Source organism: Marmota flaviventris, chromosome 4 (genome assembly GCF_047511675.1).
Source record: "Marmota flaviventris isolate mMarFla1 chromosome 4, mMarFla1.hap1, whole genome shotgun sequence".
In the NCBI taxonomy this organism is placed as follows: Eukaryota; Metazoa; Chordata; class Mammalia; order Rodentia; family Sciuridae; genus Marmota; species Marmota flaviventris.
This window is the reverse complement of record NC_092501.1, coordinates 136,717,681-136,742,718: the sequence shown is the minus strand read 5'-3', so window position 1 is coordinate 136,742,718 and position 25,038 is coordinate 136,717,681. Positions and strand designations below refer to the sequence as shown.

Here is a 25,038-nt window from a genome sequence, read left to right as displayed (position 1 = left end):
GTATTATAAAACAGTATTTGAAAAGCTGCAATTAAAGTTCAAAAGGCTACCACCACCTGAATTAACTAACTTAAGGCCAGTCCTGTTAGCACTTGTTGACTAAACACCTTAAAATACTTCCTTCACTTCTAACTCCAGAAGCATTGAATTTTCAAAAAATTAGTTTGAATGCATTTGGTTTTAAATAATCAAAAGCTTGTCTTTGTGTTTTATCATTCGTTTGCCCTGAGAAGTAGAAAACAATTTTGGTTTTCTTATCAATTTATTCTGCAAATAGAACTCTTATTTGCATAAAGCATATTGATCAGAAATGACCTTTCTTTTATTGACTTGGTTTTCATATACAAATTTCAAAATTTTTATCATGACTTTAAGTTCATTTTCTCTGAATTTGTCTGATTTTTAACTCAGTATTCTCTGTCATCATGATAGATTTTCCTTATGCTACCAAAAAAAATGCTATGAAAATACTAATTAGAAGACCAAGCTTTCAGATGTAGATTTAAATTGTGTCAATTACAGAAAGGAATAGTCTTATAAATAAGTAAGAAACTGAGAGGAGATGGTTACTGTCTGTAGCTATACAAAAAGAGCCTTTCTCCAATGTCTTAAGTTTTATTTTTAATGATTTCATTAGCACATTTCTCAAAATGTTTAAATGTTCAAGTGCAGTCAGTGTTCAAAATGAAACATCACATCTTTTGATAGAAGAACAACTTAATGTGAGACACAACTGTTTTACTTCATTTATTAGCTTCTAATTAAATAAAAACCAGCAACAGAAATTAAAATCTAAATCACAAAATTATCCAGTGTATTTCAAGTGCATTTTTCAAATATATAATTCAGATATTCAAGCGTTATTATATAAGCTGAATTCAAATTTCTTTGAATATATTTAAATAACATTTCAAGTATACTTATGGAATGTTAGAAATAGAACAAGCAATATATTTGAAACAAAATGTAAACTTTTAAAGTTCAGACACTTTCAAGGACAGATAAAAGTACCAGGAAGAAATCTACCTTTAAATGGTATCTTTGTTAGTGGAAAATGTCTGGAAGTATCCAAAATGGCAATTTTAAGTTCTGTTCACCAAATCACAAAACACCAACATCCACACTTTCAAAGACAATGTGAGATCACAATATTTGTTACAAATCAAAATATACATTACACTTTCCTTCAGATGGCATATCCAAATCGTGTTTACTCACAGACAGATGCACCTAAATCACCAGGATTGCTATAATCCTTTGATATTTAGGCAGAGTGTTCGCCGTGGTCTTGCATTACAGTCAGGCTGTTTTCCGGGTGGTGTTGTGTACTTTTCAAGGGAGATATGAAATCTTACGTAAATAAGTCTTATAATACTTGGGGTTTGGGTTTTTCTCCACTTCTCATACTTCCTTTTCTCCCCTTGGAGGGGTGGGTGAGATGATGCCTAAGCATTGTATTACTCCTTTTTAAGGAAGAGAGTGTTTGCACTGGCGAATGGAATATTAGATAGGAATTGAACAGGAATTTTTCATTTAATTAGGACTTAAGAGAGACGAGTAATCACTTAGGCTCTTGATTAGATCATCCTCTAAAGTTTTTCCAAACTTTTCGGGTTGGTCAGGATCTCTCTTGCCAGTCGCCACGTTTGTTTGGCAGCGTTTTCCAGAGCCGAGTGAGGTTTGCCTTGAAACAGATCTAAGTTCGGTAGGAAGTAGTGGGGACACCGCCGGCACTGCAGGCAGGAGATGAGTTGCAGCAAAATCCCGTTTAGCCGATCACCGAGGCAAGACTCGTCCCAGTCTGATTCCCGGGGATGCTTTTCACACTCGTAGGAAACCAAAGTCTTCATGTGGTAATTGTTCAGGGGCTGACCCGGCAGTTCAAGGTGACGATCCCGCAAGGTTTTAAGGATGGAGAGGCATTTCTTTCTGCAGCCCCCCATCTGCAGTCTGTTCTCGGCTTCCGCGAACTGCAGCACCCAGGCGTCGCTCTCTGCCGAGCTCTGTTTGCCGGCCAGGGAGTGGCACTCCTTGGACAAGAGATTGAACCCTTCCGCTTTGACCTCTGCCACCCGGTTGGGTCCTGGCCAGGGGATGTGGGGAAGTGGCCAGTGGGCAGCACTCCTTGGCCAGATCCCGGTGCATTTGAAAGCTGGGGTAATCTGCACCACGTACCTATCTCGGATTCTCAGTTTCACTTCGCTGGTGTCAGCCACCATCTTTACCACATCCCTGTAGCTACATTTGTCTACTGCCTGAGCCACCAGCGTCTGAAACCTGGACCGGATTTTGCGCGCCGAGAGGTAGCCGGAGGCGGTAATGAATTCCACCCAGAGGGACATGCTCCTCTTGCGCCCGTCGCTCAACTTCAGCACCGCGCAGCCGGGCAGCGAGCCGTCGTCCACGAAGTTGAACACCCCCATTTGGTTAAGATAAAGCACCACTTCAAATTCGGTAGGGGAGATGACCTCCAGGCCCTCGTAGCGATTGTCCATCTCGTTGAGAGAGCTGATGAACCGGGGCTCCTGCACTTCCACTTCCTTCAGTACGTCGGAAACTACTTTACAGACTTCCCGGATAGTTTTGGCAATGGCAGCTTTCCTGGCTTGGCATTTTTCATTGTAGTACTTATTCAGATGGTAGACCAGCTTGGCCTGGGCCGCGATCATGTTGGGGCAGAGATCCGGATTGTATACCGGAGTCTCGCAGTAAGCTGTGGGATCCAATGCGGCTGCTAGAGCTGGAGCCAACTTCGGTGGAGAAATGGGCCGCAGCGCTCAGAAACGTCAAAAGTGTCTTTCCGACGTGCTGCAGCGGTGGCTTCCCCGCTGCTGCCGCTTTCCCCTTGCTTTTATCTTTGAGCCCAGCCGGTCTTAAAGTGAAAGATTATTCTCCCCCCCTTTCTCTGTCTCTCTTCGCCTTTTAAAGAATCCTTGTGTGAGAGAAATGCATGGAGAGATCACCTTCTCAGTAATAAAAACAAAAGTTGCGCTGAGACCCAGCAAAGCTCTTCCAGTAGTCAAAATAATCACCCCTTTCCGTATTTATTTACGCTTTCCCGTAATCATTGTGTGTAGAAGACTGTTAATCAGATGGAGGAAAAGTGGGCTGAGTGTGCGTCGGGGTGAGTGTGCGTGTGTATATGTCAGAAGAAGCTGCTGTTGGTTTGTCTAAGAGCCCAGATGCACTCGTGTGGAAATTATAAAGGCAGGGCCAGGCAGGCGGGCGGCCAATCGCCACTGGGCTCGTCACGACAGCCTCCTTCAGCTCCAACCCGGCTAATTAATCCCCCCTCATGGCTATAGGCACACAAACTAAAGGTAGGAGGCTGCTGCCGGCAGAAAAACACCCAGGCCACCTAGACAGTTTGGAAATCAAGAGGAATCTCTCAGCTTTGGTATTACTTGAAGCATATTGATGTTCTGAAAAGACTTGGCAAAGCAGCTTTCTTCTGTGCTGAAAACCCTGCTTGTCTGTTTAGGCTGAAATGCAAATACAGGTGTATTAATGGGCATCCATCAATTAGGGAACTAGATGGGGCTTTCTAAAAGAAAGTCACTAACTTACACTTAGACTAAGATAATTAGTGTCATTAATCCTGGGGTCTTTTTTAATGCACATTTGCTCTTTCACACACAGGGAAAGTTGACTTTAGAAGGAGTATTACTTGGGTGATTTTCTCTTTTTGTCACATTCTGGATATTCCTATGTTTGTATGATTTTTTTTTAAGCCTTGGCAAATAGTATACTCTTCTTTTTACCTGGTTTTTTTTTTCTTCTCCTCATTTGCACTTGTTGAGAAGAATCTGCAAATTATTGCGGAGTGGTAGATGTTATCTACCCCAGTGTGAGTTGGGATGTTTAAAAGATGTTTACTACACCCCCTAATCTGCAATCATCCATGCACCTCTGTAGACTTGCCTAGTGCTTCAATCAGGACACTAAGCTGTATATGTACTCATAGAAATGCTTTTTAAAAGAAATTATCTCTGGGACCAAGTGATTATTTTAGTATAATTTCATAATAAGTTGTATTTTAATAGAAGAAATTCAGGAGAGAGCATAAAAATCAAATCTACTGGCAGATAACTGTACCAAAAATTAGAAGGTTTGAGGGTTTTGACTTATTTACACATGTGCAGTTAAGGATATATTTCCTATCTTAAGGGTCCTTAGTCTACCTGACAGTAAACTTCTAATTTTATGCTATTTCATATTATTTAAGAGAAATTATTCATAATTTCAAAGAAAATTAATTTTCAATCATCCAGATTTTTTGACTTAAACATCATTTTGGAAAATTGAAAGAAATCAACATTTCTAATTTTTGGAAACTTAAAACTACAAGAGGAAATGAATTTATGTAGATTTTTTTTCTAAATGGTATTATTTGTGTCCTTAATGTACAGGGACTAAGGAAATATTTAGGGGTTTCCTAGTGGTTTTAAAACCTAGATGTATTTTTAATTGCCTACTTTTAATTTAAATGCCTTCTCTTTCAAAATAAGAATATTTTCAAAGAAATTCTGTAACTCCAGTTAACAGGTTTGTAGGCATTTTCAGCGCTACGTTTAACAGTTCTTGTTGAGGACTCCCACTTTTTACTCCTTTAGATTTTTCTTTTCTTTTTATTTATTTATTTTTTCTTTCACACAGATATGCATCACAGAGCCTCCTAGAATTTGCTTTCTCGGTATCTAAGAGTGATAAATTCCGATTTAGGTTAAAATAGCACATTATATTTGGGGCTCATGGCATGCATCTTCTCATTTCCCAAGACCCATCCTTTCCCTTAGGGCAGGGATTGGGAACCCGAAAAGCCGCTCGCCACTTTGCCGGCGTCGCGGGTGAACGCACTGCTACCTTTTGGCAGTTGGAAGAGGAGGAAAACATGGCAAATCGGAGTCAGAGGACCCGAAGCCCGCGAAGGCAAAGGAGATGTGGGTCTCTGGGGAAAGGCCACCTCTGCCCTCACCCAGTGCGGATCCCCGGATGCTTCCCGCTGGCCACCTCTTCCGCACTCCTGAGCCCTTTTGCTTTCCTCTTTTGCTCACTGTCCCGTGGACTTGATTTTTGCGTGCGAGTTATTGAGAGAGAGAGAGAGAGAGAGAGAGAGAGAGAGAGAGAGAGAGAGAGAGAGAGGGGGGGAGAGAGGGAGAGAACAAAAAGGAACCTTTTTGGTGCCCCGGCTTTCTCCTGGTGTGCTCCTGACTGTGCTTTTTGCCCACGCGCCCCTCACCACTCGCTGCCTTCCCTCCCAGGAGCCGAGCTGGCGCTTCCTCTCAGCCTTGGGCCCTGGAGTCCAGAGCCTCTCCCTTGGGTTCCAGCCAAGGATGCTCGGCCCAGAGAACTCATCCTTGCTTTCTAGGGCCACCTACAGACACCCTCCCCCGCTCCCCTGTTGCGGAGGACAGGAGGCAGCCAGGGACTCAGACGCCCCGGGGCCGTTCGGGTGGGTCTAGTGAGCAGGGCACTGGCCCGCGAGGGGCACCGGCCCGGCCTCTCCTAGCCAAGCGCGCAGGTGGCGCATCTTCGGGGCTCACTGTGCGGATTAATTGGGTTAAAGCGAAGCTAAACACCGAAGCACTTTGTGGAAACTAATTGGTGCAACCGGGGCCTCTTCACTAACGATTTGCACTTTAAGAAAGAAAAATAGGTGGTGCGAAAAAGACTAAGAAACTCGTTAGTCCTAGCATGTTCCAGGGAAGTGAAGTCATTCGGTTTTAAGGACGCTGGGACCACGTTTTCAGAGCTGTTTCCTTAAGCACCCATCACACCCAGCGCTGATAGTGATTTACATAACATAAGCTTCGCCGGTCCGCTGTTATCCTCGTTGGTGAACTGGGCGCCCTAGAGTAATACTCTGGTGCAAGTTGTGCTTGTTGCTGCAACACAGTGATTTTCTATTACACTGAACACGTGAAATGAATTGTCTTCTCTTGCTGAATCCTTTCAGTGATCTTAACACCCCTCATTGTTGAAGGGAAAATTAAACTATCTGGACCACTGTTTTTTTATCCCTTACATTTTTTTAAATTAAAATGACCTATGGAGAAGAATTAAAAATAATAGTATATTTTTGTGTCATTCAGTTGACTTCAATCTAGGTTTTGGAGTCAGGTTTATTTTGTAGGAGTAATGTATTTAACTACTTTATAGTATTTTTTAAAAATATCACTTGACCCATTGAACTAGTTATTTCAAATGATGATGCAATTCATAGATGGCTTAAAATCCTTCTCTTACATATATGAAAAGTTTATAAAAGAACTCTAAAGATACCAGTCATTGGTTTTTTTTGCTATAGCTACAATCTTGGTGCTAGAATAAAAGCTTGTGTGTGTCCCTTTCTTTAAGAATAAATGCTTAATTGTTTTCAGTGGTATGCATGCAGGCCATCTTTGACATGGGCTAATAATAGCATGATAATTGAAGAAAACTGACCTAATTAAAGGGAAAAGTACCCCAAGAATCTCATGATTTAATGATTAAGATACTTGTATTTGAATGTTATTTGGGATTTTAAGGTTTGACTTTTTCTCATTTTCCTAGTTCACCAGGCAGCCTTGATTTAAAATGTACCAGTAGGAAAAAAAAAAATCCAATAAAGATACAAACACATCTGGATAAAAAAATTATCAAACATTATGATGTTTATTACTTTAAAGCATTCCAAATAACAGTACAAAAAAAAAAGAAGAAAAGAAAAGAAAAACTTCTTTTGAGGTACTATCTCCTGAGTAACTAATAACACTTTTGTAGATCTACTTACTATGTGGACTACACAAAGTAATGCATAAACCATCTCCTCACAAGGTTTAAAGAAAAACTCTATTATGTGCGATGCAGGAATGCAAGGTCTCTGTATTTTTAAAATGATCCTCATTTAAATTTGAATTTCATGTGCACAAATTTCAGCAATTGTAAACTTTCCTCTAGAAAACTGTATCTGTTAGATGATATGCACACACATTAACTGCTTATATAGATACTATTCTGTGATTTTTTTCATTATATGCTGGGTGCTAGTTTATTCACAAGAACTCATGAATTTAAAGTTTTTTTTTTTAATATGTGCTTATTACACTGGGGAGATAAAAAGAATATGAAGTTGAGTTTATTAAATTATTTATCCCTACTGCTGGAGTGGCTTTGAAGGCTCATTGTACATATCTGATGCCACCGCCTCTTTTTTTTAATGTAGCCGGGCTATTTCAACTGTTTCATTCTGCCAGACACAATATATTTCTTTTTTTCCACTGGAGAAATTAAAGACAGATATTTGTGCAGGGTTTTCTTTATGTGTCACATTAAATAAAGTAAAATAGAGGGAGTTTTTCTGGTAATCTAATTTGATGGTGTCTATACCTTTCTTCCTGTTGTGACTCCTGGTATAAGAACACTTGAAACAAAATAGCTTGAAATCTTGGAAAGGACCATTGATTTCTTAAAATTGTTATTTCATGTTTTAATATTAGGGTCATTACAAAGTCAAGCAGAAGATTGAGGTCACTGTTTACAACATTTTAGGCCCTATGTTTTTTTCTTCAATGTGAGCATCCTGAGAATTGTGGCTAATTTTTTAAAAAAATATTATTTTTCACTTGAATGATCAAGGCCATTTCCTCGGTTTTATCACCCAAGTGTGCAATCACTTGTAGTGGCAAATACTTCTTTTTCTACAGTATTGCTTAGTAAACTTGATATTGGTGTTAATATGTCTACGGCCATACCACCCTGAACGCGCCCGATCACGTCTGATATTGGTGTTAATAGGTATTGAAAAGGAAAGTAACTTTTGAGATTAAACATGGATGTTGAAAGTATATTGTACAAGAATTAGCCTCTTGCTTGATTTGCAGACTTGAAGAAATTATAGGTAAAGAAGGACCAAATCTTTCCTTTGATAGAAAAAGAAATTTAAAGCCTGGCTTATTTATAATTGTCTCAGTTTCCTCACTTCATTTGAATATATACACACAAGTGCAGGGTATTTTAAGTTGCATATGTAGACTGAAAAAAAAAAGAGAGAAGAGGTTATCAATCAAGATTGTTCATAATATGTTATGATCTCTAACCTCTTCCAAATGTTATGGACAATGGGTTTATTCATTGATCTCTTGAGTATTATGGAAGAAATGTTGATTCCACTATTTTAGTTCCTCATGGACCCTTCATGAAGTCACCACTATGTTTCTAATTGATAAAACTAAAATTTTTTTTGGTTAGATTTCAGCCTGTATTTTTCATTCAAATATTATGAAATAATTAGATGGGATAAATGGACTCAGGTGATTCTTTTCTACATGCATAAATGAAAACTAAGTATTCCTTAACAGATAATTAACATGGATTTACGTGCATTTGCATATATGACTACAACCTTGGTGCTCTTACTATGCTACATTTTTATTGCACTTAGAGAAAACAGTGTAGTCAGATGCGATTAGTCCGTTAATCTGTACATCTGTAGTGGGTCATCCAAGACTGCATTGCTCTCATTACTGTTCCATACTGTATGTGATTAAGCCACTGAAAATATTCAACATGACCTTGAGACTAGAATATGGTACATAAGATAATCAACTTTCAGTGATTGCATGTCTAAAATAACCTTTCCTCTTTCTAATTTATAGTTTTGGAGCTTATTTTTTAATGAACAAAGTAATTTCTCTAAACTAGGATTTATTTTTTAATGACCAGTAGTTAGAGTAATAATTTAAAATGATAATTGTATCAAGTAAAAATGATTACCTTGTATTATATGTATTAAGTGCAGTAATACAAATAATTCACGGGAAAAAAAGGAACTCAATTTAGAAGTGTACTGTTCATACAGGTATAGAGATTATAAACATCTATAAGCAGACCACCTACATAATATTTCATTTTAATTTACATATGATAATTTTTATTATTATAATAATATACATCTTAGTATAACAATTTATTGTTTCTTAAAAGCTCAGTTGTCTAAACATCAAGTCAGAAGTGGTTTGATGAAAAGCAGTTTTAAATCTATACATCTTTATTTTCTAAATATCTAAATCAGAATAGAAACATAATTTGTAAGATATAGCGTTTCTAATAAAAACTAGAGAACCCAATGAAATAAAAAGTGCAGTTGTAGTTTTAATCTATTTTTTAAGTTACAGGCATTCTTTCATACAGTCCTATTCCATTCTATGATTTTTGTCTATGAATATGCCATTCTGTGTATTCCTCAACCAAGCAACTTTTGAGACACATTTGTAATACTGTTATTTTTATGACACTAGAGAAAGAAAAAGTATGATCTATCAGTATTTATATTTTACTTTATTTTCAGTAATACAATGAAGCTAATGGGTTAAATAGAACTAATATTAATATATGCACATTCTTAGAACATATGCTTGCATTCCAAATTTTGTATTACATTATACATTGTCATTTAAATTTAGGTGTTTACATATATTCTAAAGAATTATTAAATTGTAGGAGTGTACACATTTTCATTGATAATAATGTTCATTCAAGTATTTGCCATTTTACAACTTGGAATAGTACAACTAGTTTTTTATTTTTTCCCCAAAGATATACAAATTATTTAAATGCTTTCTGTTTTATATTTTTATTTGGCAATTACAATAGAAATTTTAATGTTATGCATGCTTACAAGCCTATTAAGAAAGAATTTATTGCTTTCTTAATAATCTTGAACCATTTTTAGGAAATATACTCATTTTATGGTTTGCAATATAGCTGTGTATGCACGCGCATGTGCGCGCACACACACACACACACAGCCATAGTATTTCAGATAATAGAAGATTGAATTGACTTCTATACAGTTTTACATTACCTGTTAGAAGAAAACAGATACTAAATAGAGAATTCTTTTTGGCACCAGGAAGTAATATCACATTTGTGAAATTGTCCCATAATAACCCTCATCACTTTTTAATAATACCTTAAGAGGTTGCCACTAAAATAATTTAAAAAATAGTAACAACTAGAATTTCCCACAGTATTTATCCAGTCACATTCTATGACGATTTTGAATGTCATAAGCTTTTAATTCTACAATGGAGAAGTTTAAATATTGCTAACCATTCTGTTCACAGAAACAAAACTATATTGCTTCAGTGTTCACCTACATTATTAATATGTGTGAGTATACATAAAAAACACCTTCACTTAGTTAAAATCTTTTTTTTTCTTTCTTTCTTTCTTTTTTTCTTTTTTTTTTTTTTGCAACAGACCAAGGTTGATTGTTTTTGTGACCTTAACCTGTATTTGATAAGCAAAATCCCGAACTCATCAGGGGAAAAGTGGGGTTTTGGGTTTTGCTTTTTGGTTTTTTGACTAGCAAATTCAGTTCTTCATTTGTTTTGCTCTCCACGCTGCATTAGCACAGTTTTCCCCTGTGTGCATCTGCCAGTGTACAATTTAGCCACGGGCATCTGTAGACCTTGTGGTGATCAGTATTGCAGGCAAAAGCCATATGTGTTTAAATAAAAAAAAAATCTCTTTATTTCATTTGCTGTTTTAACTGGATGGATAACTTTTGTGCCTCAAGACAGAAGAAGAAAAAATACAGAAATAATTAATTGCCTTTATTCTTGAGGCAGTTTCATTTCCCCTTCCAATATGGAATGCTTGTCAGCTTTCCTGATAAATGACTGCATGTATTTGCATAGATTTTACATTAACACAAAAATTAGTTTTATTTGTGGAAAACTAGTTTACATAATAATATAAAACCTAGTGTTATTGATTATGTTTCTAAGCATTGATGACTTTAGAGGGAGTGTAGCATTCTAAATTTCCAAAGGTCTGATCAACCTATTTCTTAATTCAAACTTTATTCTTTGATTTTTATATAGTTTTGTATTAAGTAACTATAGCAAGGTATCTATAAAAATTTGAAGTTTAAAAAATGCTTGTCTAGATATTTTAATCATGACTATTCTGGACCCATAATTAGCAGCACTTATTTGGACAGAAGAGTCTGATTTTGAACTTTTACCAAAGCATATATTTAAACTTTCATTACCAGTAACATACACTTCAGACAATTGGAGGACTGCATTTGTGTGAAAGATTTTAATTTTCATTTTCAAGTTATCAAAAGATGGGTGCCATATTGGGTATGTGCATTTGAGCTCATTCCAGGGAAGTTATGCATTGTTTACAACTTAATTTAAGATATATCTGAGAACCATTCTCTGGACTTTCAGTCTGTTTCCTGAATATACTTAATTGATCACCCTAACCCAACTTTTTTTTCCTAATAAACACGACTCTGCTGGAGCTTTTTGGATATTGCAGACGATTCTACCTAAGTGGCAGGCAGTAGATGTTTATTCATACTGTAATCTGGCATCTTGTTGTCTAGAGGCAACCTGCTAATTATGTGCTATCATTGTATTATCCATGTTACAGAAATTTCAAATATGTTCACTGCTGTTAGTTACACCACAAAGCTTTTCATAAAATATACTTGATCCTCACAAAACCTACTATACTTAATGGCAACCTAAACCAAGAGTGTCTCTGCCACTTCTTGATTCTGGGACACCCTGGGTGCCAGCTGTCACAGCTCAGCTAATGATGACAAATGCCCCTCTCTATGCAGATTGCAGAGCTTGCAGGCTGCTGTGAAAGGCAACCAGATTACCTTTCTTCAGATAGTAACTTAACCTTTTAAACTCATGTCAGAATGAAATGATCAGCTGTGATAGTTTCAATATCTGTATCTTTAAAAACAAAAATCAGAACATCATAAAATAATGCTTTTTTATTTTCTAATATTTGTATGATTTACAGTGTCTTACCCTTGAATGCTGTAAAATTCTTAAATGATAAACTAGGAAGGACATACTTCACAACCACTCTAGAGTATGTATTTAAACCCTTTTTATAAATCAGGTGGTATAAATAATTGCGAACATTATCCAGACTGGTTAGGCCAAAAAATATATCAGTGAAATTTTGAGAGGAAAATGTATTCTGTTCTTTTCTTCTTTACCTGAGTGGGATAGAATCCCTTATTCTCCCACTCTGTGTGTAGACCCAGCCTATTCCAAGTAAATGAATATATAATTTTTTTTTAATTCAGTGAATCATTCCAAACTTATTTAGAGAATAATTGTTGCTAATGGTTGTTTCCTCCAAGTATTGTCAAACTTGAGATTTCTTTTTAAAGTTGTTAATTTGTTCCTGGGAATTTTTTAAAAATATTATGATACATATACCTATAAGGTAATGAACACTATTAAACATAACCTAATACAGAGGAATAAATTACCTATTAAATGAGATAATGCTGCACTATTTTCAGTTTGCAGAAAACTTACATGCATTTGTTCATTTAATACTTAAAATAATTCTAAGAGTTCAGAGAGATGATTGATAAGATGAAGACTAATAGTGAGTATTTAATCTCATTAATCTTCACAACAAATATTTTAACTCCCATTTACAAATAAAGAGACTGAGATTTAGAAAGGTTAAGTGTCTTACAGAGAATCACTCAAGTAGTTGCAGAGCCAGGATTGTGTGACTGGGCTGCTCTTGGCACTACAATATCTAGACTTTACATTGAGAGATAAGTATGTGCATAGTATGTGTTGACTGGCTGTACTGAGATACAATTTGTAGCCACTGTTCCTCTGAAATAAGTTGTATTATTTTAAAATGAAACTTATAGGCTTACAGAACATGATTGTTTGAACAGCGTTGTAAACATCAAGTTCTCCATAGGAGGCTTTTAATTAACTAATATTGAGACATTTTATGTTATTAATTTTATGAGTATAATGCATTGATCTATCACATAGGAATAAATTTTTTAGGAAAGATACATACTGTTTAATGAATATCAAATTGGAATCATTCATGTAAAGGTCCATGTCATTGTAAATACTACTCAGATTAGTGGGATATACGTTTGTAAAATATTGAAAAGAAATAATTGCTTTAATAATTATTTCGGAAAAGTATCTATTACCCATATACTTTTCTTTCTTCCTCTCCTCCTCCTCCTCCTCCTCCTCCTCCTCCTCCTTCTTCTTCTTCTTTTTTTTTTTGTGTGTGTGTTGGTGATTGAATCCAGAGCCTGGTACATGCTAGGCAAATGCTGTACTCCTGAGCTGTACCCTGAGCTCTGCATACTTTCTTTTTATAAAGGTTTAGCCATATAGTTTTACTTTGTGTTATTAGTGATTTATATAAGTCATTCTCATCAAGACACATTAAAATCTCTCTTTTATCATAAATTGAAATGAATCTTTTCCAAGAAAGTTGTGTGAATGCCAATTGTTTTTATTTTGTAGTAAGTTACAGAGACTAAAATATAAGGACTTTTTCCAGTGACACATCTGATTATGTTTTAAAGTCTTATCTACACATTTTAATTATGAAATTCTTCTTCTGATTACTAGTAGTACTAACGCTTAACAAGTCCTAAGTATTTCACTGTATATGAAATTATGTAAAACTTACAGTGAACATTTGATTAAAATATATAATGCAATTTTATACTATATTCAGAATCAGAAGGAACAAATTCATCCTGAAGTCTGTGATATTTTATGTTAGGACAGAAAGAACTCTAGAGGAGAACACAGTGTGATCTTCTTCATAACTATCTGTGTCTTCCCTGCGCCATTATGGATGGTCTTCCTCTAACTCTACTTTTACTACCATGATAAGAAACTTATTACCTACTCAGATAGCTACTTGCACTGATAAACAGTTGTAATTATTAAAAAGCTCTTCCTAATACTGAACCAAAATCTTATTCTTTGAAATTTTTACATTTTACTTCCTGTTTTTCTTTCTGTATGTTCTTATCCATTTAACAGAAATAAGCATTTTAAATTCACTTACAAGCAGTACCCAAATTACAATTTTTCAACTTTACAATGGTGCAAAAGTGATATGCATTCAGTGGAAATCATACTACTAATTTTGAATTGTAATATTTTTCCCTGGGTGATATTCAGTCTCCTCTCTGGTAATGCTGGGCAGCCATAGTGACCACAGGTCTGAAGATGGTGGGAGGAACAACACGACCTTTACAGTGTGTTGTGCTGCTAAGCTGGGATGTTCGATAGGTTGAGTGTATTAAATACATTTCAATTTAACAACCCTTCCAATTTGCAATGGGTTTGTTGGGATATAACCCCATTGTAAATTGAGGATTTTTAGTATTTGAGACATTATATTGAAAATAAGTCACCCTGCTGTTCAGGGCTGATTTTGGTACATGACTTTTGTAACGTATGATGCCTGGAATTCATTAATACTCAAGTGGATTTGGGAATGCAGAGTGGCCTCTTTTAAAGGAGACATAGTCATATTAGCTTTTTGTGTGCCACTATAACTCTGATGGCAAATGCTGTGTATCAACAAACATCTTATTTGTTTAAACACATTACTGAAATCCTAAGTACATGACAACTCCTTTTGTCTTGCTATTTGGGGGAATTATTTGCATAATTTGATTTATTTTTTTAATTTGTTTTTTTAATTGTAGATGGACTCAATACCTTTATTTTATTTGTTTGTTTATTTATTTATTTATTTATTTATTTATTTTTATGTGGTGCTGAGAATCAAACCCAATACCTCATATGTGCAAGGCAAGCGCTCTGCCACTGAGCCACAATCCCAGTCCACATAATTAGACCTATAATAACAAGTTATCTATTATTATTTTGAATAGGAACAAGCCCCTTTCTTCTAAAAAATTCTTATAGACTGCATGTAGAATACCCATAGCCAAATAAATTTAACTTAAATGTATTCAACATTTTTGCTCATAGAAAGAGGCCAATTTGTGGATAAATTTACTAAATATTCCCCACCTTTTGTATAGTTTTTGCCATATCCTTAAAATCTCAGTTCTAGTTGTACATGGCTTTATCAAAGTTAATAAGTCCCTCTTGGAATAAAATTTTGCTAATTTCAACATTTATCAATTTTACTGTCAATAAATTTTGCGTCTTCAAATGGAATCTACATTTCCCCCATGCTTGATTAATGCACAGAAAAGTTAATAAACTTTAAATGCAAATAAAAGTGCTTCTAGGACTTATAGACTATCATAGGACTCATTAAGGCATTGATATATTAGTATTTTAACCTTTTGACAATAACAATAGTTTCTCAATAATTTAACAGAGCTAAATGATTTTTAAATGATATTTTTAATAAGTTGAAGTCAATGTGAAAACTTTTTTATTAAGTTAAAGTGATCTCACCAATTAGGACCTACTCTGCTTAATTATTTTCTTCAGCTACAATGCCTAGAGCATGCCAGAGTAAGTTAGTGAATATAGAGCAAAAAGGGCTTCGTTAAATAATGGATTCATTGTTCAAAAAATGCATTTGAGGTTTAAGTAGTAAAAGGTAATCAATATTAAGAAAGTAATTAATAAAATACAAAATATACTTTCTTTCCCTATGTTGCTCTATGTGGTTAAAAAATTAAAAAATAATAAACCAAAAGACAAAATCCCCACATCTATTAACTCTTTGGTAAGCATTATTTATTTTAAAACCATAAATTTCTGTAAGTGTGGGCACTTTTTTTTTCCAAAGTTTTTTTTGTGTGTGTGTCCCTAAGTGAAAATGTTTCATTTATACTTTATTTACTGTTGCTCTGACATGTAGGCAATAAAACACAAAGACAGCCTGCTCAGATTTGGCTCTCTTGCAGTTTGTATCTTGAATAGAGAATAAAGAAGTCCAGTGCTTTTACAAAAGAAACCTTCTCAAGTGAAGAGCTGCCCCATCTGCTTCATCTGGTGGCTTATGCAATAAGAGGTGTTATCACATGAATCTAAATGCACAAGCAGTTGTTTTATGAACTCTTTCTGTGCTTTGAGGAGTTTATAAGTTGCCCACTCTATTGTGCATCAGTCCCAGCTGACCCAAGTGCATTCTGCTGAGCATATTTGGGGGATAATTAGAACTAATGAAGCCTGGAACACAGCTAATTCTCTAAGTGATTTATTCTCATCCTCTTGTTTGATTCCTTCGAATTCTCCAAATCATGATCCATGCCACTTATTTTTTCCAAGTTTTGTGTTGATGAAGCTACATTTTTTATGTTTGTTTGATGAGCATTAAAATAAATGAGGTATTTGAAAAGCTGAGAAATAGATTTCAAAGTAAAAGTTTACATTATTTGTTAGTTGCATGGTTGAGAGAAATGTCAATTCTTTGTGCTTTGTGTGTTTGTTTACCTCTCAAAATGTTTATGGCACCTGTGAGTAGATCAGGGGATAGAAAACATCAAGTGATAAGAGCCTTTTAAAAAAGTGCTACTGGAAAATAATAAAAGTAAAATAATTTGAAATCGTCAATGGCAGATTTTTATTTCTAAAATTAATTTCCCAAGGATATTCAAGGATTTTTGAAAATCTTTATAAATAGCCTTCATGTTTCAAAGCTTTGTTTCATTAATATGGCTTCACTGTACAAACAGGGTTGAGAATGACATTTCTCTACATGCCCTCACCAAGAAGTCAGTGATTCAATGGCTTGTAACACTTTAAATCCCATCAACTAGCTTTCCTTTCCTGTTATAACTGTTTCAATGAGTGGCACTTTTGTTGTGCAGGTTAAGATCTGGTAGCTTACTGAGGGCATACTAGAATGAGGACAGACATAGTTGCCAACAAAGGAAGCCTATAACTTTATTAAAGCCTTACACTCAGTAAATGAGATACCGAAGTCTCTCCAGGTAGGTAGCTTTTGTAGCCTATGTCCTACTCAGTTGTCTCTTGTCTAGAAACTATTGTTAAGAATTGTTACTTTTATCTGTTGATTCCAACAATTAATATTCACCACACTCTGGAGCTCAGATAATAACCTTAAGGACAAAACCATTTTATTTGATGTACTGTAATCTCTAAATCAGTGTGGATCACCAAGTGGTTGACAAAGGACTGACTGAGGGACCAGTTAGAGATTTCTTATTTTCTCTTTACAAGATGCTTACGTGCTATCTCAGATATATTCTAGTTTTAATTGTACACCCTGACATAAGGAATTCCTCTTCTTATATTTTAATCTCTGCCTGAACATCAGCTAAACACTAAAATAACATGTTGCAGGACCTTGATGAAAAAAGTTATCAAATTAAATTTTTACATCTTTTATAGAAACAAATAATGAACTGGAAAAATGAGTTAATACCGAGTCCTTACTATATTCTAGGTATTATGGTAGGGGTTTGGTATATATTACTGTACCTTCATCCTCTGAACAAAACTATACACTGCTGTTCTGACTATTGTTAAGAAACAGAGGCACAGGGAAGTCAGGTAACCTCTCAAAGTTTATAAAGCAGGAACTTTGCAGGGTGGAGATTTTCTACCATGCCAGCTGGTCCCAGAGTCCAGAGCCCACCCTCTTAATCGTCATGCCAAACACAACCTAAGTTTGTCTTCTCGTCCTCAAAACAAGAATAATAATATCTATACCACAGGATTTTTACACAGATTAAGTAAATTAATACATGTAAAAACTTAGAATAATTTTGAACTTGCTTTGGCCCGACTTCACACAGTAACAGAGCTAGAATTCAGTCTAGCTCTTCCTGACTGTAGACTCCTGAGCTTATCTAGTATAGCTCCTTGGTAATTTTTTTAATTTTTTTTATCAGTGCATTGTAGTTATACATAATACCGGGGGTCATTTTCATATATTAATATTCATCCATAATATAATTTGCTCCATTTCAATCCCCATTACTTCCACTTTCATTCTCCCTCCCTCCTCCCACTCCCCTTCCTCTATACTACTATACCACTTTTTTGTTTTTATAATTTGTGCTTTATAAATATACATAAAGGTGGAATTCACAGTGATATATTCACACACATAGATAGCATACAGTTCCTCCCCTTTCCTATCCCTCCTACCTCCCCCTAAACTGCCTTCCTTTATTCCAGTGTTCTCCCTTCTATTTTCATGGGATTATTCCTCTGTTTTTTAATATTCCTTACTTCTCTCTAGCTTCCACATATGATAGAAAACGTTCCACGTTTGACTTTGAGTTCAGCTTATTTCACTTAGCATGTTGTTCTCCAGTTCCATCCATTTGTCAGCAAATGACATAATTTTATTCTTCTTTATGCTGAATAAAATTCCATTGTGTATATACATAGCATTTTCTTCATACATTCATCTGATGAGAGGTACCTGAGCTGATTCCATAACTTTGCTTTTGTGGATTGTGCTGCTGTAAACATTCATGTGTCTGCATCACTGTAGTACGCTGACTTTAGTTCAAGAAGTGATGGGTCATATGGCAATACCATTCCTCATCTTTCGAGGAATCTCTATACTGATTTCCAAAGTGGTTATACTAATTTGCAGTCCCACCAACAATTCAATGTTATTTGTAGTCTTGATGATTGCCATTTGACTGGAGTGAGATGAAATTTCAGTGTAGTTATGATTTGTATTTCCCTGATTGCTAGGGATGTTGAACATACTACCATATATTTGCTAACCATTTATATTTCTTCTTTTGATAAGTGTCTGTTTAGTTGGTTTGCCCATTTATTGATTGGATTATTTATTTTTGGGTAAATTTTTCAAGTTGCTTCTATATTCTGAATATTAAACCAAATCAGAAGAGTTGCTGGCAAAGATTTTCTCCAATGCTTTAGTCTCTCTCCACTTTCTTAGTTGTTTCCTTTGCTGTCAGAAAGTTTTTAATTTTTGATGCCCTCACACTTACTGACTCTTCATTCGTGGAGTAGATGAATATTTTTAATGAATTATTAAATGAATATCATAAATCCTGTCCTTTACAGTAGAAGATTTTGTTAATTCTCCTGTTTATTTTAATAGCATACTATAGTGTTTATTGAAGTTGTGAATAATTTTTCATTTTAATCTCCAATAAAATATATTTATATATTGTTCACTCTTAAATTTTTATCTCTAGCCAAGATTCTTCCCCTCAACTCCAAGCTCAAATATCCAATGGTTTCCTCCACATCTTCTGATGTACTTAAGACACAATTCAAACTTACATCCAAACTGAATATCTGCTCCTCCTGCAGTCATCTGTACCTCAATAAATGGCAGCTCCTTTCTTAAGGGACTTAGGTCAAAAACTTAACTGTCAATTTTGATTCCCATCTTGTTTTCTTAACTCCTACCCAGAGCACCAATAGATCCTACAGAATCATACCATATCTCAACCCTATAGCTTCTATCTTTTCATATAGAGCCACCATCAGCTCTTATCTGTACATCTGAGAAGTGACACTTGAGAGATGTCCTGACTTCCTTTCTTATCCTCTTCCTGCCATATGGCATACACTCTTCCAGGCAGTAATCACAAGGATCTCTTAACAGTAAAAGAAAGATCATGCCATTCTTAAGCTCAGATTTGCCTGATGGCTTCCTATCTCAGAGTAAAAGTCTAAATCCTTAAAATGCCCCATTAGCCCTCACAGCACATCTCCACCCTGTTTCTCTCCATTTACCTTGCTGAACCCATTACCTACTACTGTCCCTATTGCTGTCTCTTCACCAAGCACATTGACACCACTCAATGGAGAGCCTATGGATTGCTGGTTCCTTTGTGCAGAACTCTGCTCCCAATATCTGCATAACTTTCCTTCTGCCCTAAGCTGTTTGCCCTCCCTAAAATTGCAATACATCCCCAGCTGGACTCCCTCTAACCCATTTCTTTGTCTTCTCTTTTCCTTTAGCACTTACCACTGTCTAACTTATATTTTTACTTATTTATCATGTTTAATGTGTCTCTCTACTGATTTAAATTTAAGCTCTTATTGAGGTCAAGAACCTTGTCTCCTCATTGCAGTATATTTAGAATCTAAAATATTGCCTGACTTATAATGGGGTGCTCAATAAATATCTGTTTAAATAAAGGAAGAAAAGAAAGAAGGCAAAAAAGGAGGGGGAAGAAAGAAAGACAGGAAAGAAGTCTAAAGGAGGTATTTAGTCAATTCTGCTGAATATGATGTTTGTAATGATGCTGTTGAAGTGATAGCTAAATGTTATCACAAGCTCTTACTTGATAAAGTGTAATGGTCTCTTGACTTTTCTAATCTTTTATTCTTTTTTGAAATTTTCTTCTCTTGACAAAAGGAGTAATATTAACTATTGAACACATTCTCTAAAAGACGCTCTGCTGAAAACTATGTATGTATTTATGCAGTAAGTGATTAAAGGGAATTTTTTTTTCCTGTGGCCCCCAAATTGGCATCTAGGACCCAGGGATGAAAGCAAAGAACCATTCAGTGTCTCATATCTCATCTTCTTAGAAGCTGTAAACAACCTGGGGTTCAATTAACATTTGTAAGCAAGTGGACAAATATATTACATGTCAGGTGCTCATAAATAGCATGAGGAGTATGTGTAACTATCTCACTTTTAGAAATAAAATAACTGAAGTTTAGAAAAGCTGCTGATGGTGGGCCTTGAGTCCTTTGTAACCTCAGCATCCATGCACATAATCACTATGCTGTCTTTTTGCCTCTTTTTATTATCCTGTTTTGCCCCCACCACTAATTTGACTTTGGCTTTTCATTCTCTAGTCCTCAACGATGTGTATTATCCTCTTCTTATGCTTACACAGCTTTAGTCATCTTCTCCTTATAGATATGTCACAAACTATACCTCTAATCTTGACCCCTCTATTAATTCTTCATCATGCATTTTTATACTGCCTGGTGGATGCTTCCCTGTCCTTTTTGTTATTATACCTCCTTCATCTCAAGTAGAAACCAAAAGCTTTTCTTGAGGACTGCTGTCTCATTTGCCTCCTTGTTTCTGTAATTGACCTGAGCCATTGTCATTTGGAAATTAAGGTCCTAGCCATTATTGACCCCTCTCTTGGCCTTTGCTCCTTCTCTCCCACCCCTGTGCTTTATCAATCACCAAGTGTTGAGCTTCTCCTTCTTCTCTAGTGTCTTTTGCATGTGCTTTTTTGATACCCACCACCTCCACCTAGCCCAAGTCTTCATCACCTTAACTGTGGCTTCCTGTTTCTATCTTTCCCTTTTATAGCCCACTTGTTGGACTGACTTCCTCACAGATCACTCTAGTCCTATTTCTCCCTCTTCAGAAACCTTAGCCTAATTCCCAGTTTGACTGTTTCAAACACAATTCTTGATGTTTCTCCCTTTTTCTATCTTATACTACTAGCTTTTCACCAATCGGTAACATATTCATTCCTGAAGATCAAGTTTATCCTTTCTGTGATCTTCCTAATTTGAATAGTGTTTCCCTCTCAGTAATATTACATTACGTAACTTCTCCACGGTTGGTATAGTGTAGGTGCATGCATTTTTTTAAGTTACCTTAATTTTTAAATTTTTTATGTCAATTTACATAAAATCAAAATTATCTCTGTCCTTCAGACTTCCTCATGCAAAAAAGGAAAGAAACTAAATTACTGTATGTATCTAGGAATGGGAATTCTTACGGAGCTATGGCAGAAGGATATGTTGTTAATTAAATATTTTTTAAAAAAACAATTTGCTAAAAAGAGAAAACATGTTTTTTCCCTTTGCAAACTCATGTTGAGGCTTAATTCCTCTATGTGGTAGTATTAGAAGGTAGATTCTATTGAGAAGTGTTTAGTTATGCAATGGAGCCCTTGTGAATGAGTAATACCCTCCTCATGGGCCTGGGTTAGCTATTGCAGGAGTTTGCCCCCTTTCATTCTTCCACATGCACTTATTTCCTTTCTGCTTCCTGCTAAGAGTTGAAGCAACATGAAGCCCTCACAAAAAGCTGAAAAGATGTGCTGCCCAGTCTTTAACTTCCTAGCCTCCAAAATAATGAACTAAAAAAACTTCTTTTCTTTGTAAATTACTCAGTCTCAATTTTTCTGTTATACCAATAGAAAATATACTAAGATACAGCTTTATATGTTTGTCTTCATATAACTTTTAAAAGGGCATAATGATGATTAAGACAAAAACAAAACCAATAAGTAATAAAATAAGAAAGTAATTAATTACTTTACATGAATTTACAGCTTCAGAGGACTAAAAGAATTTGTGAGTTTGATTGAAAAACCAAACATTGTTGAGGAATTCAAAGTGAGATATGTTAGAAAACTGGATAAGGGCAAAATATTAGCAAATTCTGTATTTCACACCTTCTTATTCAACATTGTTAATAAAGATGTGATGATGATATAAGGGGGAAAATCCAAGTCATTCCCTAATTCTTTGGATAAGCAAATAAGAACTAAATTTTAAAAATAAATCTGTATTCTGATAAATTTAGATGTATATTATAAGTTCTGGAGCAATTTCTAAGAGAAGAGCTAAAACATATGCAGTCATTTCTTAATATCCATGAGGGATTGGTTCCAGGACACTCCTGCAGCTACTAAAATGCACAGATGCTCAAGTCCATTATATAAAATGACAGAGAATTTGCATATAACCTACACATATCCTTCCATATCTTTTAAATCATCTCTAGGTTACTAATAATACCTAATAAAATGTAAGTGTTATATAAGTAGTTTTATATTATTTGGGGATAAGGACAATTAAAAAGGACTATACATGTTCTTTATAGGCATGTGAATTTTTTGTGAATATTTTTGATGTGCTGTTGGTTGAATTCACAGATACAGAGGGCTAACTGTACAGTACTAAATAAAACATTAAAGGAATCAAATGTTACACAAGAAAATATTCACTCAATACAAAAGAAGGCAATAAAGAGAAATAGATGAACAAAAGAGACATTAGAGATGTAAAAAAACAAAAATAAAATGGCAGGCATAAATCTAACCATATCAATAATAATGTTAAGTAGAAATGGATTAAACAACCCAGTCAAAAAACAAAGACTGTCAGTCTAAATTAAAACAACAAAGTCCAATTATATGCCCTCTACATATAACCATATGCTATCAACTATATGCTTTGACTGAGTTTAGATTCAAAAAGATACAGATAGATTGAAAAATAAAAGGATGAAAAAAGATATGTCATACAAATGACAACCATGGAAGAGCTAGAACAGCTCTCTTGTGTCCTCTCTTCCAAAATGACCAAAAAAAAAAAAAAAGAAGGAATAATGGTTGTGCCAAAAAGGGCCACAGTCATGTGAGGCCTATTTGTTGCACAAACTATGCCAGGTGCATGCCCAAGGACAAGACCATTAAGAAGTAGAGGCTGCAGCCATCAGGATCATTTCCAAAGCAAGTTTTTTGACACTGTGTGCTTTCCAAACTGTTTGTGAAGCTGCATCACTATGTGAGTTGTGCCATTCACAGCAATGTGGTCAGGAATCGATCTTGTGAGGCCTGGAAGAACTAAACACCCTCACCTGATTTTAGATCTGCTGGTGCTGCCCCATGACCTCCACCAAAGCCCATGTAAGGAGCTGGGTCCTTAATGGGTGAAGAAAAGCTATCTTCTGGGAAAAAGAAAATGAAATGGGAATTATAATTCATATAGCAAAAAAAAAAAAAGAACTAGAATACTAGATGAAATAGACTTTTGTACTAAAATCACTAAATATAAAGAGGAACATTTCATAATGATAAAAGGAATAATATGTTAGAAAGATATAACCATCATAAATGATATGCACATAACAACAAAGACCCAATGTACATGCAGCGATAACAGACAGAATTCAAAGGTAAAATAGAGTTCTCCAGTAGTAGTTGGAGTATTCAATGCCCTGCTTCCAATGATGGTTAGAATAATTGTATGGAAGATTAACAAGTATGTAGAAGATTCAAACCACAGTCTAAACCAACCAGATCTAATTCATATCTATAGAACTCTCCAACCAACTTTAGCAGAATTCTTCTGTAGTACACACGTAACACAGATAATTCAGAATAAACCATATGTCAATATAAAACAATCTTCAATAAATGTAAAATGATTGAAACATTATAAATAATTTTATCTGACACCATAGAATTAAATTAATAATTAATCTACAGATGACACAGACTGAATTAATAAATTAGTAAACTTTGGATAATAGGCAAGATTCATATGATACAGAAAACATTTGACTTGAAAGAACTGAGGTTAGTTTAGTCTTCTAAAGAGTAATTTGGGTGGCAGAGATGAGAACAAGGTAGGACATAATAGTTTCACCTAAAAAAACAAAACTGTCATTTATAACAAGGAGCTTATTTATATGTGATCTTCCACAAGACACAGGTCAAACCAATGTATGGAAGTTACAAGAGGAAATATATCTTACAGTTACTTCCAATACCATCTAGACAACCTTGTGCTTTCATATATTACGTCCCCTAATGTGTATTTTTAAAGTCATCCGGAGGAAAGTCAGGTAATAATTTATAACTTGTTTTAAAGAAAGTTTCTTCTCAAAAAGATAAAAATCTATACGTAAATTATATAATTACTGTAATAAATTTTTTTTTGTTGTTTTTGTTTTTGTTTTTCCCCCAAAGAGTCAAGGAGAAGCCTTAGTAAAGGAGTAGCTTGATATGCAGGCTGCCTCTGGTCCTCCCAGGCGGGAGCAAGAACTTAGATTCTGAGTGAGCCCTTTTATTGAGTCTTTCGCAACAAAATAGTGCTTCCTCAATCCCCCAACAAATTTACCAAACTTGTAAATAAATTATTATGTAACTTCCTTATATTTTGAAAACTTGATATTTTCCTTAACTTTATCAAACCAGACTTTAATTGCCTGAATTTCTAGATCAAAAAGCAACTCTTTCTCCTAAGCCTAGGTTTAACAGTCACAGAAACTGCCAGTTCTCCCAATACTTCACTCAGATGTTTAAGGGTATTAAAATAGAATCTGTGAAAAATGACAACTATACAAAAATTAAGGACATGATCACCAGTCCAGGAGAACCTCCATTCAGTTATCTATTAAGTAGTGAACTTTGCAACTCAAAGTGAATCATTCAGAGCCTGATGTCCTTTGGTGGGGGGAGGGGGTTGAGAAAATGCTCCTATTTGTATAATATTGTGTACACATGCACAGACCTGGACTGAAAAACATAAATCTATTGTGTCTAATGTTGTT

The 25,038-nt window shown here is 35.3% G+C and overlaps 2 protein-coding genes and 1 pseudogene across 5 annotated transcripts in view; 2 read left to right on the top strand and 1 right to left on the bottom strand.

The window, feature by feature from the left end:
* Positions 1-25,038, top strand: part of Nbea (neurobeachin) — a 639,704-nt gene that overhangs the window by 455,582 nt on the left and 159,084 nt on the right. The window lies entirely within an intron of this gene.
* Mab21l1 (mab-21 like 1) lies at positions 1,100-3,149 on the bottom strand. Its single transcript, XM_027928910.2, has one exon. It carries the CDS (start codon positions 2,667-2,669, stop codon positions 1,590-1,592), a length of 1,080 nt encoding a protein of 359 aa, XP_027784711.1. The 5' UTR covers positions 2,670-3,149; the 3' UTR covers positions 1,100-1,589.
* LOC114087256 (uncharacterized) lies at positions 2,726-23,472 on the top strand (annotated as a pseudogene).